The 21841-nt window shown below is 34.5% G+C and overlaps 1 protein-coding gene across 6 annotated transcripts in view; it reads left to right on the top strand.

The window, feature by feature from the left end:
* PCNX1 (pecanex 1) overlaps window positions 1–21841 on the top strand; it is a 168762-nt gene that overhangs the window by 106322 nt on the left and 40599 nt on the right. For all 6 annotated transcript variants that reach the window (XM_082844795.1, XM_082844794.1, XM_082844796.1 and 3 more), the window contains 11 exons: window positions 121–292; window positions 816–926; window positions 2991–3082; window positions 9596–9705; window positions 10112–10217; window positions 11960–12052; window positions 14791–14941; window positions 16824–16965; window positions 17640–17817; window positions 20373–20481; window positions 21323–21452. In XM_082844795.1, the coding sequence (XP_082700921.1) occupies window positions 121–292; window positions 816–926; window positions 2991–3082; window positions 9596–9705; window positions 10112–10217; window positions 11960–12052; window positions 14791–14941; window positions 16824–16965; window positions 17640–17817; window positions 20373–20481; window positions 21323–21452 (1394 nt within the window). The remainder of the gene's footprint in view (window positions 1–120; window positions 293–815; window positions 927–2990; window positions 3083–9595; window positions 9706–10111; window positions 10218–11959; window positions 12053–14790; window positions 14942–16823; window positions 16966–17639; window positions 17818–20372; window positions 20482–21322; window positions 21453–21841) is intronic.

Below are 21841 nucleotides of genomic sequence, written 5' to 3'. Positions count from 1 at the left end.
AACCTGACCACCATATGGAAGCATTTTGAATCCTTAGAATATAAGCCATCAAAGATCTCAGTAGCTAGTTGTGACACTTCAAATTAAATAAACTGACTTCTTTTTTAATATCATTTTCAGGGTCATAATCGTATCATTGCCTACAGTAGACCAGTTTATTTCTGTTTGTGTTGTGGTCTTATTTGGCTCTTGGATTATGGTAGTAGAAACCTTACTACAACCAAGTTCAAATTATACGGAATAACTTTCACCAATCCGCTGGTGCTTATATCAGCCAGGGATTTAGTTATAGGTGAGTCATCTTTAAAGTATCTTAGATCTTAATGTTAATTTATTTGTATACAAACCATTCACTGATAAATAGATCAATTATGTAGATAAAAATAGTTTTACTGGGTTTATTTTGCTGTTTATTGCCATCCTCTCAGTGAGGAACAAAACTATAGGGCTGTGAGGAATGAAAAAAGCTAATGATGAACAAATATTATGGTAATTCTTCTGTTGTTGAAGCAGATGGAATGAAAGATTTCCTTTGGATCTCAGGTTCCTATTATGTGAAACAGTTGAATTAATTTTAAAAGCTGTTGTTTATAGTTGGAAAGATTATTTAATATTCAGGCAGTTATCTAGAGAGAAATAATTTAAAGTGGTATATTTTAAGAAATTTGGTTTGTAGTTTTAAGCAACTTTAAGAAACTAGCTTAGTAATTTATATTAATTTTGGGTTTCTTTTTATCATTTATTTTATGATCTTAGATGAACAAAAGGATGGATGTGATATACTGTTTTTAACTTGCTTTTCTTTCCTTCTATAGTGTTTACACTCTGTTTCCCAATAGTATTTTTCATTGGTCTCCTGCCTCAGGTGAATACATTCGTAATGTACCTTTGTGAACAATTGGATATCCATGTCTTTGGTGGTAATGGTGAGTACTTCTTTATAAAAATTACAGTTTACAGTATTACTTTTACAGATCACTAAGTAATAAACTGAACATTAAATTACTTTTCCGGTTTTTATTTTAGAATTGTAATTAGAAAGAAAAAGGCACTTATTTAATAATTAAAGACTGAACAGGAATTAATTTGTAGATAGGAAAAAATAGTCAAGGCTGCTACTTTACGGAAAGATCCAGGGATAATGGAGTTGATTTGTAAGTGTTAAAATACTGTCATCTTAAAGTAAAAGTTATAGTGAGTTTACATGGAACCTGAATAGACTTAACGAAATATTGATAAAAGATCAAATAGATTGAGCTCTGATACATGGCATTATATTTAGATTTTGAACTAGTGTATGCATTTGATATTCTATATATTGGTTTCAGAGCTTTATTTTATCTTTAGAATGGGAACACCAAAACCAGAATGCTTTTAGTAAAAGCATTTTACTGAATAAGATTTTTAGAAATATCTCTGTTTTTAGAGTAGGGTATGTGGATATGAATTGATATACTTAGAAATGTATTCCTTGTTACATGTACATTTTATTTTCAAAATAAGTAAGACTATACCAAAATTACCCTGGAATAATGTTTTGCAGAACTTGAAAATAACACTTTGGGCAGCTACCATGGTTAAAATATACCCTTATTTATAAAGTTTAACCATCTAACATCTTATTGAAAGATGAGTGTACAACTATAGAAAAAAATATGAAAGGGAAAGAAATGACTGAACTTTATAGTTTATTTCTATCTATACTTCACATTTGCAGTCCACATCTTCCAAGTATATGCATTGAAATTATCTCTACTGATAAAATGTTGATATTATGGTTTAAATTTTAAATAGAAGCTAAGCTTCTTCTATGTCACTATGTATCTAGAGCATTTTTATTGTTTTGAAAATTTGAAGGAGTGTGAATTAAGACTGGGCTGGGCTTCAGCATAGCTTAATGGGTAGAAAACAATTTCAGTATTTAGGGGACTATTATAGGTGCTATATTAATCTAAATACTATGCAGAAGGTTTAGTGTAGGTAATTTATAATAGTGGGCTTCGTCATAATTTACAAACTTGTGCAAGGTGTTAGGCTTTTAATATCTCCTAAAGAAAAATTTTTCTTGTAGAGTTCTTTTATGGTCGCCATATAAAATTACTATTAAAGTCTGTTATCTTAGCCATCCTCTATTCCTTATTATTAGTAATCCCATTAGATCTATTTTTTGTTATTGTTAGCAGTTAGATCATTACTCTTTTGTGAGAATTGATTAACACATGGGAATATACATTTATTTCTGTGGGTAACACAAGTTCTGTTTACATAGACAGTCTACATAATACATTTCTAGCTTCTTTTCAGGCTCTGCAAGCTTCATTTTCCCATACTTTTATAAATAATAAGATATATTCTTGAAGCATAATATAGGTACAGTTTTTTTCTGCTGTAGATAAATGTTTATTACTTCCAAGGGGAATATATTTTACCTTGTATCAGAAATTGTTGATAGTAAACCTTTGTCGTTTCAATTTTTTTTTATATAAATTTATTTATTTTATTTTTGGCTGCGCTGGGTCTTCGTTGCTGCGCGCGGGCTTTCTCTAGTTGTGGTGAGCGGGGGCTACTTTTCGTTGTGGTGCGCGTGCTTCTCATTGCGGTGGCTTCTCTTGTTGTGGAGCATGGGCTCTAGGCACATGGGCTTCAGTAGTTGTGGCACATGGGCTCAGTAGTTGTGGCTCGCGGGCTCTAGAGCGCAGGCTCAGTAGTTGTGGCACATGGGCTTAGTTGCTCCGTGGCATGTGGGGTCTTCCCGAACCAAGGCTCGAACCCGTGTCTGCTGCATTGGCAGGCGGAATCTTAACCACTGTGCCACCAGGAAAGTCCTCAAAATTTTTTGAAAGGATAGGATGAAGAAACTGAAGTTTTATAAATCAAACAAGTAGATATTTAATTATAGTTAATAGCATACCATTTTAAATACTTTTCAGTGACCTTTTAAAGTATGTTTTCAACATAAATGTTGATTTCATTTTCCCTTTCCTGTCTAGCCACTACAAGCCTGCTTGCAGCACTTTACAGTTTCATCTGTAGCATTGTGGCAGTAGCCTTACTATATGGATTGTGTTACGGCGCCTTAAAGGTGAGCAATACATGTAGTATGTTGTGTCTTTAAGGCTACTTTTCTATATTAAGATTGTTTTAAATTAACTAATGAGTTTTTTCCTGGTAGCTCTTCAGCATTAATTTTCATGGTCTTCCTATGTTGAGCATTATTCTTATTCTCATTTAGTTTGAATTTGAAAGCAATTTCATAGTTAATCATTACTAAAGGAAAATCCTTTTCCATGTAGTAATCATAGGTTAATATTAGAAACAGATTAGTAAAAACTAGGCTGGTCTGGGATAGAGGTGGGCATAGTAATAACAGAATATGAAATTAACTTTAGGTTTCTACTTAAGAATATATGTAACTACTCTTCACATCAAGATTTTTTAAAACTTAGGAGAAGTTGTTCAAGGACTGCAATTTAAAATACAGTCTAGTAAAAATTAATACACTGAAATTTAATGTCATTATTGGTTTAGAAGAATCTGGACAAGCCTTATTAGTTCCAACTTAAAACAATTGTCACCAAATTATAACTGTAAAAATTTTAGATTTCTCATAAACAACTCTCAGCTCCTGGTATTTTATTTTTTTATGATTAATACAAGATAATCAGGGAACGATAGGGTTGAAAGGGCTATGAAAAGTGACTCATAGCATCCTTCCTTGCTTCACTTATTCAGTAGAATTTACTGTGCTTACTGTGTGCCTAGTTCTGCTTTTAATTTGCCTATATGTTAACTGTGATTAACAAGTCAGTTGATGCTCTTAATAGAGGGTGATGAAGGCTATGAAAACAGAGTGTTACAGGTATACGAATTAAGATATTACCCTATTCAGCCTAAAGGGATTAAAGATGATTTTCCAAGGGGGTGGTTTTTTAACCAAAATTTGAAGAACAATAGGAAATAGCTAGTTGAAACAAGGGATGAAGAGCCATGGAGTTGTAAAGAAAGTGTGTTATGTACAGGAAACAGCAAATAATTTGGAATTGCTGGAAATTTGGGTACATGAGGAAAGATGGCCTACAGTAAGGCTGGAAAGGTAAGCAACGGCTGGATTATGAAATATCTTTTATCCTGAACGTATTGGGTGGAGATGGAAGACCACCAAATATTTGAGGTAAGGCAAGGAAATGATCAGTGTTGCATTTTAGAAAGATTACTTGGTCCCCAGTGTGAAGGAGACTGAAATATAAGCAGGAAGTATCAGAAGTAGGGTGACTCTTGTGCTGCCGTCTTAATTATAAGGGACTTAATGAAAATTGGATTCAGTGAATATATTTGGGCACTCTGTGGATGAAAAGAGCCAGAGTAGGATCCAGGATGACTTCTGGGTAGGGGCTGGCTTGAACATCTGGTTAGATGGTGATATTAATGCACATGATTGGAAATCTTTGAGTTTACCGGGGAAGGTGATTGTTTACATTTAGACACTTTTATTTGTTGGCATTAATGGGGTATCCAGAGATACACAGTGGGTAGTTATTTGCAGTAATGATGAAAAGATTTAGAATTCATCAACAAAGTATAAGAAAAAGACTGCTAGCCTGGGTTGGCAGGATGCAGATAGAACCCTGGGAAATGCCAATATTTAAGCAGTAGATGGAACAGAATCCAACAAAGGAAACTTCAGAAGCAATACAGTGTGAAAAAAAATTTATTGAATTTGGCAGTTAATAGGATATTGGTGACTTTAACAAAACAGCTTTTTTGGTGTTTTGGCTGAGGAAGCTAGATTAATATAAGTTTAGGTCTGAATAGATATGAAGGAAACGTATTCTACTCTCTCTAGAATATAGTCGGGAAACCTGTGCACATGGTGAGGATTGTTTTCTGGGTTTTGTTTTTTAAAAAAGATCTGAGCCTTGATTGCATTTAAAATGGGAGATGGAAAATTGATCAGAGAGGGAGATACTCGATGACATTAAGCCCAGGAAGGAACTGGAGGTAATGAGATCCAAATCCAAGCTTCTCCCAGCTACACTACCTATAAACCATCCTGGTATAAAGGTTTTAGATCTATGTTTGGAGAACATGTTTTGGAAAGTGGGTCATTATTTGAAAGTTGCAGTCATAGAAGTTAACAATGCAGTAAGTTTTCTAATTTTCTAAAGACCTATTTAACTATAATTATATAGCAGAAGAGCAGCAATTGTAAAACTGCCAACTAGAAACTTGTGTCCTAAGACAGGCAGGGAGATATGTTTTTATTTTCCTTCTTTCTTGGCCATGGCATTTACATTAGACTATTTTAGTTTTAGGCATTCCCCATTGTAATAGAATAAATGTGCAGATGTACTTATATAAATGAGCAAAGACTATGTGCAGAGATTTCATCATAGCAGTGTTTGTAACAGCAAAAACTGTAAACGACCTAGTATTTGTTGTTTGTGACTGTTTAAATCAAATATGGTATAGCCTTACACTGGAATACTATACAGCCACGAAAAAGAATAAAAACAGACTTTAAAATTATTTATTTATCTATCTATCCTATTTATTTATTTGGCTGCACTGGGTCTTAGTTGTGGTACACGGGATCTTCATTGCTGCATGTAGGATCTTCATTGTGGCATGCAGGATCTTTTAATTGCAGCATGTGAACTCCTAGTTCAGTCCTAGACTAGTCAGAGTCTTAGCCACTGGACCACCAGGAAAGTCCCAAAATAGATTTTTTATCTGCAAATGTGGAATGATTTCCAAGACATACAATTTGTTTCTTTTTTATCAAGCTGTATTGAAATGTAATTGACAAAAATGTAAGATATTTAAAGTGTACAGTATGATGATTTGATATACGTATACATTGTGAAAGGATTCCTCCTGACAAGTTAACACATTTATCACCTCACATATTTACCTCTTTTTTTGGTGAGCACATTTAAATTCTACTCTTAGCAAATTTCAGTTCTACAATTCAGTGTTATCAACTATAGTCACTGTGTTACATATTAGGTCCTCAGAACTTATTCATCTTTTAAAAAAATTTTTCTAAGTTTATTATTTTAATTTTTATTGAGGTATAATTGACATATACATTATATTAGTTTCAGCTAATGATTCAATATTTGTATATATTGCAAGACGAGCACCACAATAAATCCAGTTAACAGCTGTCACCATACATAGTTACAAATATTTTTTCTTGTGTTGAGAACTTTTAAGATCTGTTCTCTTAGCACCTTTTAAATATGCATACATTATTATTAACTGTAGTCACTGTGCTGTACGTTACCTCCCCAGAACTTATTTATCTTAAAACCGGAAGTTTGGGACTTCCCTGGTGGTCCCGTGGGTAAGACTCCACGCTCCCAATGCAGGGAACCCGGGTACGATTCCTGGTCAGTGAACTAGGTCCCACGTGCCGCAACTAAGAGTTCACATGCCACAACTAAAAAAAGATCCCGCATGCTGCAACTAAGACCCGATGCAGCCAAATAAATAAGTAAATAAATATTAAACAGAACTGGAAGTTTGTGCCTTTTGACCCTCTTTACCCATTTGCCCATGCCGTACCTAAACTTTATCTTATAACTGAAAGTTTGTACCCTTTTACCAACCTTTCCCTGTTTCCCCCACCTCCCAGTCCCTGACAACCACTTTTCTATTCTCTGTTTTTATGAGTTTGACTTTTCCCCCCCACATGTAAGTGATAACGTGCAGTATTTGTCATTCTCTGTCTGGCTTATTTTACTTAGCATAATGCCCTCCAGTTTCATCCATGTTGTTGCAGGTGACAAAATTTCCTTTTTTTAAGCTTAAATAATATTCCTGTGTGTGTGTGTGTGTGTGTGTGTGTGTGTGTGTGTGTATGTTTTAATATAAAGGAAGGCAATATGCCAAAAACTAGATGTTTCCTTTGTGCCTTTTTTAAAAAAAGCACACCTGATGGCTTGTGTATACATAGAGCATTTATGGAAGAATACACAAGAAATTGACAATAGAAGTTACTTCTGGACAGTTAGGCTCATTGGGGAACATTATTGCATGCCTTTAGGAATGGTTTAATTTTTTTATCTATTCACTAATGTAGACTTTTACATCTGTTATTTCTGCTTTTTTTGTGTTTACGTTTTGCTTTTCCTTGAACTTTAAAGCTTATTAAAAGTTAACATTATTCCTCTAAGACAGCTTTAGTACCTCCTGTTTTTTATGTATATACTTTCTAGATGCTTACATATTATTAAGAGATTGCCAGAATTTGGGCCATTATGTAATGAAGTGAAAACGTTCAGACCCAATACAGTGTGTAGAACAAAGCCATCTTTTAATCATTGTATTGCATATCATTCTAAATTATTAATGTAAATAAAATAAGTCATTTTGAGACCAATTTAAGGATTTTTTTCTTTGTCTGAGAGCAATAAAAAGTAGTGTCAAGCATTTGTTAAATAAATGCAAGCATCTTTTTGGGTTTTTTTCAGAACTTGTTTTGAGGCAAAATTTATACACAGTGAATTCCACCTATCTTAAGTACACAATTTGATAAGTTGTGACAAATGCACATACCTGTGTAATATACACCCCTAGCAAGATACAAAACAGTTTCATCACCATCAGAAAGTTCCCTCTTGTTCCTTCCCAGTTGCTCTGCCCCAGCTGCTTTTATTTTATTATAGGTTTGCGGTGCTTGAGCTTCATATAAATGGAACCATGCCATAGTTACTCTTTTGTAACTGATGTGTTTTGTTCATATTATGTTTTTGAGATTCATCTACATTATGTGTATCAGTAGTTTGTTCCTTTTTGTTGCAGAGAAGTATCCCATTTAGTTTTAAATCCTCCTTATTTCCATTGTATGAATATGTCACAGTTTATCTGCTGTCTTAGAGATGAACATCTGGGTTGTTTCTAATTTAGGGCTATTATGAATAAGGCTGCTTTGAACGTTCTTGTGCAAGTCTTTTTTTGTGGATATATGTTTTCATGTTTCTTGGGTAGATAACTAAAACTGAATTGCCAGTTTTCCAGAGTGGTTGTACTGCACATCTTTTTTTCAGTTTTCATTTTTACCAGAGTTGCACATAGTTATCTTTTAAAGAGTCAAATATTTCTACAAGACTTAGTGCCAGGGACAGCAATCCCCTACCCCGTTATTTCTTCCTCAGAGTTAACCACTTTCAATTCTTTGAACTGATTCTTTTGGTATTTCCTTCAGTATCTCTAAGCAACTAACTTACACTTCTTGTATTTTGTCAAGGTTTAGGCATTATCCATGGACTGCACGTCATGGAATTGTAGGCTTAACTTTCTTTCACCTCTCCCCCCCACATTTCTACTAGACGCAGCCTTCCTTGTCTCCCTCATACACCCGGTATGTTTACCTTACTATCACTGTGCAAATGCTATTCCTACATACATTTCGTTTTCTCCTTTACTTTGTTTTCTTATGTATTTATCTCTCTTTCATTCTCAAACTCTTCACATATCGTTTAACTTTCTTCTCAGTAAATTCAAACATATAAGGAAGTTCAGTTCCTGGCTCCACCACTTAACTGGACAAATTACTTAAACCATCTGTACATTAGTTTCCTCATCTATAAATTGGGGGGTAATAGTACATATCTCCAAGGATGATTGTAAGAATTTAGGAAGTACTTACAAGCTCTGAGAATGGGGCTCAGTACATAGTATGATACACGTAATACAATGATGATGATAAGATTTTGATGTAGCCATTAAAAAAAAAGGTCTCTGTTGTGATGTGGAGCAATTTCCAAGACTATTACTAAATGGGAAAAAAAAGCAGGCTGTATAATAAACTACCATTTGATTACCCACTCTGCCATTCTCTCCTCTTGAATCCCCAGAGAAAGACAAAGGCGCTTACCTCACAGGCCATACTTAAGTACTGTTAACTATTCCTTATAGCAGTGTTATCTACCCTATACCAAGTACTGTGCTAGTAGACTCCAGAGATACTGCAGTGAGCAAAGCAGACATGGCATATCCACATCCACATGTTTGGTTGGCCTTAGAAGCTAGCTTTGTATTATTTATTTCTGGGAATATACAGTTTATTCACTCAAGAAACACTGATGCCTATTCAGTGCTCTGGAGGACATAATGGCATTTTATATGAGCAGAGGCATCCAGAAAGTAGCATACCAAATGTCAACAGTTTGTTTTGCCTGAAGTGTTGTATCATGTATTACCTTTTCCTACTCCGTTATTATATATAACAGAAGTTTGCTACACCAAGTTATTTTGTTTTTCAAAAAAGAGAACGTAGTTTACTGTAAACTTAATACCACTTAAAATATGAAAGAAATTGACAGCAGCATGTATCAGAAACAAATGTATTATTCCTAGTGTATAATAGAGCTTTAGTACCAAAAGAAATCTGACGATGATCTAGCAGTTAGATTCTAGTTCATCAGAAAGTAATAAATCTAAGTTTATGTGGAATAAAATGCAATTAATAACATGTGAAAAGGTTTTGTTTAATTAAGTTATCTTTCTCCAAAATACTGACATAAAAGGATTATGTGATACATTGTGAATTAGAAGCATATTGTTCTGTCAAACTTTTTTTCCCCAACAGGATTCTTGGGATGGGCAGCATATTCCAGTGCTTTTCTCCATATTTTGTGGTTTATTAGTGGCAGTATCCTATCATCTCAGCCGACAAAGCAGTGATCCATCTGTACTTTTGTAAGTGAGATTACTTGTTATTGAATTAAAGAAATTTAAATAAGTTGGCATTTCTTTCAAATTTAACTTCCAAAATCTGTTTTTCCAATGCCTTGTCAAAGTGCTATTGACTTATCTATATTTGATTTCAAAATATATTAACTTTGGGTCATTCTGATTACCATTGGCTGAAAGTATTTGTTAGCTTTTTCTCTCCTAAGATTTAAAACTATATTTTCATAAAAATATTCTTATTGTATGCTTATTTATGGCATCTTAAACTTTTTAGAATTTGTCATTTGCTTAATGAGTAAATATACTTGGATCACTTCATTTTCTATCATAAACTTTATTTGCCATTTGAAGTACTGGTTTTTAGGTTATAAATATACTTTTAAATTATTTTCTCTCTTTTTTTAATGTAAAGCTCTTTGGTGCAATCCAAGATTTTTCCAAAAACAGAAGAGAAAAATCCAGAAGACCCGTTGTCTGAAGTAAAAGACCCACTGCCTGAAAAACTTAGAAATTCTGTTGTAAGTTTTAGCTTTTTAAAATCACCTAGAAGACTGCAATTTTATATAGTTCAATTGAACTATATAAAACACTGAACACTATAAACACTGAACTATATAAAACAATGAACACTTTTTGAGGTAACACAATTTTAGTAACTGGGGAAAAATACATATATAGTTGTACATGGTTGGTGGTTTTTATTTCAAATTTTAACATGTAAGAAATGCTCATTCCTCAAAGTTTGTTTCAATGTAGAACAGTATGCTAAATATTTATTTTTAGATAAGGTGAGATTAAGTGATTTCATTGTTTATAGAATTCTTAATCCTATTGAATTTAAACTAGGATTTGAAAGGTGAATATTAACATAAATTAGATTTATTTTGTTGTTATTTTTGTTGATAAAAACTATGTCTTTATAAGTCATCTGCTGGTCTTTTAGTGTGTTTTATTTTTCAAGGGTAAGAGTGTGTGTATGTTTATTTTCCAGGTTGAAGGAGAGAACAATAACCTGTACTAATTTCATATACTCAAGCAGATGTAGTAATTTAAAAATTTTAATGTTACCTGCATTCTTTCAGTTATTACTTAAAAAATGAATTCTACGGATTCGTATCTGCCATATGGAACAAAACATAAAACATTTTTTTCCTAAGTTATTTTACATATTTCCATTTATGAAAGACTGAATTTATATAGGTCTTGAATTAGACTAATATTTACCTTCACTGAACTTGAGCTGTTCATATATTCTTTAGAAAACTTTAGAAAAATACAAAACTGCCTCAAGATATAATTTAAAGAGTTTTTTCTGACTTTAGTTTTCATGTTAGCAAAGGACATTTCATGTTAAGTAAAATAGGATATTTCTGAATGTATTAGCTTAAAAGCATAGATCTGTGGGTCAGTTGATGACCAAAGATATCAAGAGGTTTCTGGTTTTCACTGCAACCACTAAAAGAACCAAAAGTCAGTAAGTAGGGACTTCTCTGGTGGCGCAGTGGTTAAGCATCCACCTGCCAATGCAGGGGACGTGGGTTTGAGCCCTGGTCCAGGAAGATCCCACATGCCGCGGAGCAACTAAGCCCGTGCGCCACAACTACTGAGCCTGCGCTCTAGAGCCCGCGAGCCACAACTACTGAAGCCCGCGTGCCTAGAGCCCATGCTCTGCAACAAGAGAAGCCACCACAATGAGAAGCCCACGCACTCGCCACAAAGAGTAGTCCCCGCTCCCCCCAACTAGAGAAAGCCCGCGCGCAGCAATGAAGAGCCAACGCAGACAAAAATAAATAAATAAATAAATTTTTTTTTAAAAAAAAAACAAGATTCAATAAGTAAAACAGGACATATGCATGCAGTTTCAACATTTCAGAAGGCCAATGAAAATATAACTTTGTTATCCAAAAGGATATACCCTATAAAAGAACTTAAATATCTCATTTCTTTTTCCTGTATGTAAAGCTTACAGACCAATGGGGGGAAAATCTTCATTCTAAAAGACTTTGTTATGATATGTTTACTGTGTGTGGAACTAGTTAAGCTTAGTTTAATTTCCTTGGCATTGCAGTATCAAACCAAAATATGAGGAAACTGAGGAAGAAAATAAGACTCACTGTAGTTAATTATTATGTGTAAGAAATACCTAGAAGTGCTACAGAATAGGATCAATGAAAATTTATTTCTTAAGCTTGGCCACTTGGGAGGAAAGATTTTGTTTAAATTTTTGTGTAATGTTAGATAATTCTGTTTTGTTCTGCAGAGCGAGCGTTTACAGTCTGACCTAGTAGTGTGCATTGTAATTGGTGTGCTGTATTTTGCTATTCATGTAAGCACAGTGTTCACAGTATTGCAGGTAAGGAATCATTTTATTCTTTTCACTCGGGGAAAATAACTTTGGATTCACTTCTGATTTGATTGTAGTGTTGGTCCATAAGGCCGAAATATATGACTTTTTGTTTGGTTTTAACAACAAATACTTATTTTCTCATGGTTTCTCATGGGTCGTGACTCTGGGAGTGGCTTAGCCAGATGATCCCAGCTCAGCATGTGTTATGATGCTGCAGTCATATGTGGCTGCAATCAGCTGAGGCTGTTAGCAGGCCTCACTTTCTTGCTGACTGTTGGCCAGAGAGCTTAGTTCTTCTCCATGTGGTCCTCACCAGGGGCTGCCTGAATATCCTCACAGAATGGCAGCCTGTTTCCCCCAGAGCCAGTGATCCTAGAGAGAGAAAGCCCAAGACCGAAGGCCCAGTCTTTTATAACTGATGTTGGATGTGGCATACATACCACCACTTCTTCCGTATCCATTGGTCATACAGGGCAACCCTGCTGCAATGTGGGAGGGGAATACAAGCAGGCATAAACACCAGGAACCGTGCTGGACTGACACCGTATGCCCTCTGGGCTCCGTGATTCACATCCTTCTAAACCCCCCAAAGTCTCATTCCACTACAACTGGAAGTCCAGAACGTCGTCCTCTAAATCAGGCCCGGGTGTGGGCGATGCTTGGTCCTGCAGTACAGTGCTGCGCGTCTGCAGGCCACGCGGTTACCTTCCTCGGGGCTCTTCATTCTCTTGTGCAGACCTGTATTTCTACATGGTGTCAATTTGATTATGATGCACCTCCACGTAGTTTTCTTCATGTTTTTGTGTCTGGGGTACATTGCATCTGTGGTCTAGTTTTCATCAAATTTAGAAAATTTTGGTCGTTATTACTGTAAATGTTTTTTCCCTTTTCCTTTTGCTGTCCCTCCACCCACCCCCACTCATGGACTCCAGTTACATGTATATTTGGCCTCTTGAATTTGTCCCACAGTTCACTGATGCTTTGTTCATTTTAAATTCTTTCCCCCCCACCACCACATGTTTAATTTTGAATGTTTTCTATTGCTATTGCTTTGTTGTTAAGTTCACTAATCTTTTCTTCTGTAATATGTAATCTGCAGTTAATCCCATCCAGTGTATTTTTTGTCTCAGAACTAACAAGTTTCATCTTTAGAAGTTGGATTTTAGGTCTTTTTTTATATCTCTCATGCCTCTATTCACTTTTTTGAACAAATGGAATTCACCTCTAATTCTCTTAATGTTCTTGTCTCATAATTCTAATTTCTCTGTCACTTATGGGTTGGTTTTGATTAATTGATATTTTTCCCCATGGGTCATAGTTTCCTGATTCTTTGCATGCATGGTAATTTTTGATTGGATGTCAAGCATTATAAGGTTGGCCTTTTGTGTATTGGATATTTTTGTATTCCTAGAAATACTCTTGAACTTTGTTTTTTGGCACTATTAAGTTACTTGTTAACAGTTTGATCCCCTCAGATCTAACTTTTAAGATTGCTTAATTGAGACTAGGGCTGTTTAGTTTAGGGCTAATATTCCCCCTACTGAGGCAACATGCTTTGGAATACTCTGACCAGTGCCCTGTGAATGTTGAGTTTTTCCAACCTGGCTTGTGAGAACAGGCACTATTCCTAGCCCTGTGTGAGTGCTGGATGCTCTTCTCTTTAATCCCTTGGCGAGGTTCCTTCCCTTTGCATATGTAGTTCTCTCCCACACACATGTGCTGATTCCCCTGAATATTCGAGGGAGACTCCGCAGATCTTCTAAGTTCTCTCTCCATGCAGTTTTCTCTTTGGAGCACTGTCTGCTCTGGTGAGCTCTGGTGAACACTAGCTGCTTTGCTGTCTCCAGGCTTTTAGTTCTATCTCCTCAACTCAGGAGGTACCAGGCTTCATGTGGATTCCCCTCCCTTCACTGCAACTTGGAAAGTATCTAAGGGCAGTAAGCTGGGGCAGTCCTGACACTTACCTCATCTGTTTTCTTTCTCTCAGTGTTAACTGATTATTTCCTTGCGTCTAGTATATTGCAAAACATTGGTTCATATATTTTATTCTATTTTGGTTCATGTAGAATAGGGTAAATCTCTATTATTCCATTTGGCCAGAAGCAAAGGTTATATTATTTAAATTTAACATTTTTGCCTGTTTTCTTCTCTTCCAATTTGAACCATTAACTCCTGAGTACCTCACAAGCTGAGTGAGGTCCAGTGGGTCTTCAGGGGTCCGATGGAAACCTCTTTAGTTTCTAAATGTATGACTTTTAATTTGAATACTTGAAGTGATGGTACTTGGTTTTTGTGAATTTAGTCATACATAAGAACTCTCTTCCAAACCATGTGAAGCCACAAAAAAAGAACTTTTTCCTCATTCTATTTTGCTCTTCACTCAAACTTAACAGTTTTATTTAGCTCATGTCCTTTATCTCTACTAGCTAAAACAATTGAATACATTGCTCTGCAAGTCACATAGAACATTCTTAGGGAAGCAAGCAATATACCTCAGGCCACACTCTAATTACATTGACAGTGTGAGACACCAAGGAAAGTAGTTAACACATTTTATAATACGTGAACAGTCACTACCTTTTATGGCTGATTTAATCAGAAAATTACATAATATAGAAATGTTAACTGCAGACAAATGTTTAGTTCTTAGATTCTATAATTGACTAAATTGAACTGACAAATTAGAAGTTCTCCTTTGGGTCTCAAAATCACTTTTCATGTCCTCAACTTTATCCTTCTTTTAGCCTGCGCTCAAGTATGTGTTGTATGCGCTTGTCGGCTTCGTGGGTTTTGTAACCCATTACGTGCTGCCTCAAGTTAGGAAGCAGCTACCATGGCACTGCTTCTCTCACCCTCTGCTCAAGACGGTGGAGTATAATCAGTATGAAGTTCGAAGTAAGTATTTCATTAACACTTTTCCTTTCAATACTATGGATTTTTTTCTTTTACTTTGTTGACAGGTGACTGTTCAGTAACTATCATCAAGTAACACTTCGGCTTGTGTTTCTTAGGTTTGACACTAATGAATCAGACCTTTTGCTTTCATTTCAGTTGAAGTATAAATGTCAGTGCTAAAATGCCAACTTACCACGGAATAAGCCTTGCTCTTTCCTCCTCTTAAGTTTTTCTTCACAGACCTCTCATTGATTAATTCTTCAGTGTATGTCTGTGACTTCTCTTTCCAGTCCCTACCTTTACCCTCAATCTTCCTTGCAATATGCAGGCAACTCAATCCTCTTTAAGACTTCTATTTGATATATTTTTAACTCAAAGCATAAAGGGAATAGAAAGGTCTTCGTTCCTGTTTCCACCAGTGACACTATGTCCTACCAGAGAGGGTTATAAAGAGTTGATCAAGAGAAAAGAGGTGAAAAACATTTGTAATTGTTATTATTCATTCAGATTTGGGATAAAGTATAAAATGACTAAAAAGAGGTAGAAGGCTAGTCCATTTGGCAAGCTTTTTACTTGTCACTTTAAACCCTGACTTTTCTGTTTTAAGTAATCAGTCTGGTTCATTGGTTCCATGACCTATAATATACTTCCTCATTTTAGGGATATAATAAAAGTTAATACCTGTGTCATCATTATTATATACCAGTGATTAAACAAGCCAATGTTTTTTCCTCAGACTTTCTCTTTAGTTAATGAGTTACTATAGAGAGTAAATTTCTCAACTGTTTGGAGATGAATTAACTTCTTTAGAGAACTCTGAAGCTTTTGAAAGATTTCTATACCAAACTTGACTTTGCAGTATCAAAGCGTATTTCCTGGGCCTTTTAGCAGAATTGCTTAAGTCATCATGGTACTGTAATCTTGATCACTATTTTGATCCTGGAGAGATAATTAAATATTAATGTGTAGATTATAGTAAAATGACATAAAACTATAAAAATCTGTACTGGCCTATTCTTACCATAAGGAAAATAACTCAGAATGATGTATTTTTGATAGTTAATGATTAATTGCTTTCATATATAAATGTTAGCAGGTGTATCTGGTTTGTTTTGAAGAACAGTTTTCATTAAAGTAAATCATTGATCATGTTGTTTGTTTTTTATCTTAACAAAACATTTAGTCTAAATTTTTATAAATTTTGAATCAACATAACATTTTTCACTTATTGAGAGTATTAGGCATTAGCAAAGTTGACTGTAGTAGCTATAAAGAAAAATCTGATTCATTAGAGAACTTCCTAGAGGTGGTTGACGTTATTTTCAGATAGCTGGAGGACCGTATTTTAAATCTTTCAGCTTATCCTAGACACTTTCCCCAATGACATTAAATATTAAAGTATTGGGAAAATATTACTGGCAATGAAAATGACACTTATGAAGTGTGTGAATCCAAAACATATACTTTCATATCTGTTCTGAGATGTATGTCTTATAAGATGTATGTGTATGTAAGGATTTTAAAAACAGATAATTTAATAGATCATTTATTTCTTTTTGGGGAAAGGGGCAGTCTAATAATCTTCACTAATCTTTTCTCCAAAAGTTATAGGCATAAATAAGAAAAAGTTATGGTTAAAAACTGAGATTTCAAGAATAAAAGTTTAAAATGAAATTCAGTTCATCTAAATTTAACATCTAAGTTGGAAAGTTGCTTGTGTCTCAGAATTCATAAAATTGACTATTGATTGACATACTGGATTACTTACATTATTTATAGTACAGCTGAATTTGAGTGGTAAGATTTTCCTTTCTTATCACATTACCAGACTATTTTATGCATTAGATGACATGGTTTTCTTGACTTAATATTGCCTTGTTAGACGCAGCTACTGTGATGTGGTTTGAGAAACTTCATGTGTGGCTTCTTTTTGTGGAGAAGAATATCATCTATCCATTGATTGTTCTCAATGAACTTAGTAGCAGTGCAGAGACAATTGCTAGTCCAAAAAAACTGGATACAGAGTAAGTACAGTACTCCTCTTATCTAAGTTTGACTGTTGGGGTCTGTCATAGCAATGTCTTAAGTTACTGATCTAGTAACAAGTAATCATTGAGTGTCTCTTTGGTGCAAAGTACTGTGTGAAAAATTCAAGTGAAATTTTGTCTTTGACTTCCCTTTTCTGAACATCTGTTTCTGCTCTTGGCATATTACTACTCCAGACATCTCATTGTAAACTAACATTTTATGAGATGACATTTATTAAATAAGGTTAATTTTAATATTAGATGGTAAGTTTTGGAGATGATTATTTTTGTGTACTGTGTGAATCAGACCATTTAGGTGTTCACTTGCCTATACAATCATCCTGTAGGCCTACCCACTACACTAGGTACATGTTGTTGGGTAAGCATTAATATGTTTTGTATGTGCCAAATGCTGTTAATGTTTAAGCAATAGAAGTACTGAGAAACTGGAGAACCCAATGTCAGAATTGCAATAGTGTTACTTATTTTTTAAACATGATTATTTATATAAAGGATAAGAATTATGATACATATGCTTAAAAAGGAATATTTAGAAGTTTAAATTTGATATATGTATTCTAAGTTTAGTAAATGAAATGGTGATTTTTCTGAAGTTTGTAGACTAACGTTTTCAGTCATCAGTTGATGAATGTGCTTTCTTTATACTGTAGATTAGGTGCTTTAATGATCACCATTGCTGGTCTGAAGCTGCTACGGTCCTCTTTCAGCAGCCCTACATATCAGTATGTCACAGTCATCTTTACTGTGCTCTTTTTCAAAATTGACTATGAAGCTTTTTCAGAGACTATGCTGTTGGATCTGTTCTTCATGTCCATACTCTTCAACAAGGTAATTTATCACTGAAGGAAACATCCTTATCTGTAAAAAGTGTCTCCCTAAGTTATATGCCATTTAGTGAGGATTACGCTTGCTTTTCATTTGCTTCATTATCTTTTAAGTAGTATCTTTCTTCAGTCAACCAGTTATTTAGGATTAGAATCCCTAAACAATGCCAGTCACTGTCATCCATAGAAGATATATTTCTTGCTGTGTCTAGGAAGGTAAGATTAAATTCTATGGAAACATTAGAGGAACTCTAATAAGTATATAAATATATGGGTTCTTCCAAAAGGGGGTGTGGTTTTGAATAATTTTAGAAACAAACATGGTAATAATTGAACCAAACTGTAGGCTGCTTCATAGATGGAGGGAGGAAATAACCTGATACTGAATGAAGATGGTGGAGACTGAGGGCAGTGAGGCCATGTGGGAGCAGTGAGATGCTAGTTTATTTGCAGAATATACTGACGTTTACAGAATGCTCCTACAATTTGTTACCACCCATGGGATAGTTGGCTGTAGTCTTTTTACAAACGAGATGGTAAAGCCTGCATCTTCTGCCTCCAAGAAGCTTCTTGCTGAGCCACACTGCCTTTCTAAGTGAAATAGGTGTGTAGTCAGATTATTTGAAATTAAATAGTTTAGATTTCCTGTTAACACTGACCACATACAAAGGACTTTGACATATATTATCCCATTTGATAGGTGACAGAGAGCTGAAGCATATGAGCAGCTACAAAACACAATGAAATCCCAGTTTTAGGAAAGTTAGCCTGGTCAGCCACATTTGGGATGAATTGGGGAAGAGAGAACCTAAAGGTATGGAGAATAGCTTAAGAGATTGTGACAGTAATTTAGATGTGATAGAGGTCTGGCCTAGGATGGGGACAGTAAAAATGAAAACCGTTAATCTGAACAAGCTTTTAGAAATAGTTTCTAAATATTGTACTAAATGTTATGCTAAATAGCTTCTCAATATCACAATATTATATTTGTTCAATCACTAATTTGTATGCATTTTTATCATTTATTTCCTCTTCTAGTGAGCATGATTAATCAAAGGAGGGAGCCAGAAAGTTAATCAGAGAATTGTCTGTATAAAAAAAGCATGTGATTTCTCACAAATTTAATATTTAGATTGGAAATTGTATTGAATCTTATACCGGTTGGAAAAAGTGAAAGTTGCAGTAAAATATAAACTAAACAGTCCTTGAAATAGTCACTACACTTAACTCGCATTAGTTTGGATTTTCTTAATACTTTCATTTGTTAAGCAAATTGTTTTTGAGAGTGTACCATGTTCCAGAACTATTCTAGATGCTTAGGCTACATTAGTTAACAAAACAGAGAAAGCTCTGCCCGCAAGGAGCTTGCATTTTATATGGTTACTTCATAGAACTTAACAGTGATAATAAGCAAGTAATATTCAAGGGATCTCTTTAGATATATTTATTTTAAGATATCATTGTAAGGTGTACCACCAACTTAATAATATTTCAAGAAAAAATTGCTCTGAATGTATACAAAGCTATTTTCACCCACTAACTACTTAAACATGTAATTACATATCATTTTTCTTTAATATTACAATCAAAATTTGAGTACAGTCTGTTTACCATTTAGAAACAGAAGAGTGTTCTGAGTCACTGTTTTTAAGCAGTTGCAATGGCATCTGACAGTACACATGATGCTTTTACTTCCTGTCATCCTGATCCCATTAGTGCCGAGGGTTGCCAGCATAATTTTGAGTCATGGCAAAGAGTGCAGGGATTCATCTGCATTTTCTGATTGGTTGAAGGTGTGATTTCTTTTTTAAATTGGAAATTAAACAAGTTCATTTGTAAATCAGCTAAATAATTTAAATGTGAGGTGTTTGGTGCCTGAATCATGGCACTGAACTAGTCAGAACCTCTTGCTTTTAAGATTCTGTGATCTGTTCTGAGAATGGGGCCTTGCATTGCCTAGCATGCAGAGGCAATCTTGGGCACAATAGTTCTGTTTCAGTGTTGAAGAAATGTTCAACAACAAAGCAGATCCTAATTGAAATAAGATTAAAATGTATATTATGCTTCCATTGGCAATAACAATTCTGATTATGAACAGATGCCTAATACACACTAGTAAATTCTTAGGAAACAGACAGTGACAACTGAATTACAACTTTATCCCCTGCCTGGCTGCTTTCAAATTCCTTTTGACATTGCATTTAAAACTTACTCATTTTACAAAGCACTAAAATTTGAGGGAAATGCCAGAATAAAAATATATATATATATATATATTTTTTTTTTTTTTTGGTTTTGCTTGTTAGTAGTAATAGAACCAATAGACAGCATAGAATTTTTAAACTGATAAAACACAAATCCGTAAGTCAGTTAACTGTCTTTACTTAAAAACACATTCAGTGTTTTGGCAGTGATATTTCTTTTCCTTTGATGCAAATGGCAAATAATTTCCATGCTATTTCCCTATTTGGAAGAAAATCATTTTAGAATTTTTTCATTTTCTAATTTAAAAATCTGATGGTAAGCTTTTTACTTATTGTTTTCGTTTTCCTCCTGCAGCTTTGGGAACTCCTTTACAAATTGCAGTTTGTATACACTTACATTGCTCCATGGCAAATTACATGGGGTTCTGCTTTCCATGCTTTCGCTCAGCCCTTTGCAGTGCCCCGTATCCTTCTAATAAAAGTTGATAAGAAAGGGCAGTCATATCCTTGATGAGAATGTTGGTTTGTAGTCATAACCTTTCACAGGCATAGAATATAGGTTACTAGGTGATAAATTATCAAAAATTCACAGTCTTTTGAGCCCACACCTATACCAATTTTGATTGTTTAATTTGTATTAACTTCTGTGGCCCACAGATCATCTGAACATGAGAAAAGTATTAAGGTTTTATAATTAAGTAATGCTGATTAAAAATTTCATGTTTATATATGTGAGTATTAAAGTCCAGGAATTTTCAATATATACAAAATGTGTTTAGAAATATTTATAAATGAATGAGCATTCAAAACATTTTCCATATTGATACGATTGTAATTAAACTTACATTCAAAATTTTCTATTCTCATCCTTTCTTAAAGGTACTTTCTAAGTAAACATAAAGGTTAGTGACCTTGTAGATGTTGATATGCAGACTTTTTATCTTTAAATTTTAGTTTTTATCTTCTGGAAAATTAAAACCATCTCTACCCAAGAGTGATACATGGAATTTTACCAGACACACGTTAGCAAATATTTATTTGGCTCCCTTCAGAGCATCATGCCAGGCTGTACTTTCCTGGCTGTGTCTTTCTGCTTCTACCCCTTATACTGTCCAGTGACACCTTCTTCTGTATTCCTCTGATGAACCTCATTTTTCTAATTGCTGTAATTGCAATGTGTTTGTGAGGGGTGTGTGTGTGTGTGTGTGTGTGTGTGTGTGTGTGTGTGTGCGCCGTGCACGCAGGTGCGTGAACATGCGTGCACAATCAGATGAATTTTAAGGTCCTTAACCAGTTTTCCCATAGATTCAGCCATGTTGTTTGTTCAGGCTGCCGTATCAGCCTTCTTTTCTACTCCACTGAACCCCTTCCTGGGAAGTGCAATATTCATCACTTCATATGTTCGACCTGTGAAATTCTGGGAGAGAGACTATAAGTGAGTAAAGAACAACACTTGAAAGCCAGTTTTTATCTTTTTTACTAGGAAAAACTATTGACAGCATTGTTATAAATTATTCATGGTTAACATTTTTTCTATTGAAATATTTAAAATTTTATATTCTTAAAGTTTCAAAATTATATAAAATTGGAAGAGTCAGAGGATACTCTATTTTCTCTACCTTTTTTTCTATTTATAAGATTTTTAAAACATAGTCCTAGTTAAATATATTCATTTTTCTGTCTTTTTTCTTTTAATGTTATTTCTTAGAATTGTTCCACATTAATAATGCTTTGAAACTTTATGCTATACACTGTTACATCATTATAACAGTCATAAGTAGTTATCTCATAGTTTTCTAAGAAGTAGCTATTTTTAGAGCTAAA

This window comes from Leucopleurus acutus (genome assembly GCF_964270905.1).
Source record: "Leucopleurus acutus genome assembly, chromosome: 1".
Lineage (NCBI taxonomy): Eukaryota > Metazoa > Chordata > Mammalia > Artiodactyla > Delphinidae > Leucopleurus > Leucopleurus acutus.
This window is presented reverse-complemented; position numbering and strand designations above follow the sequence as displayed.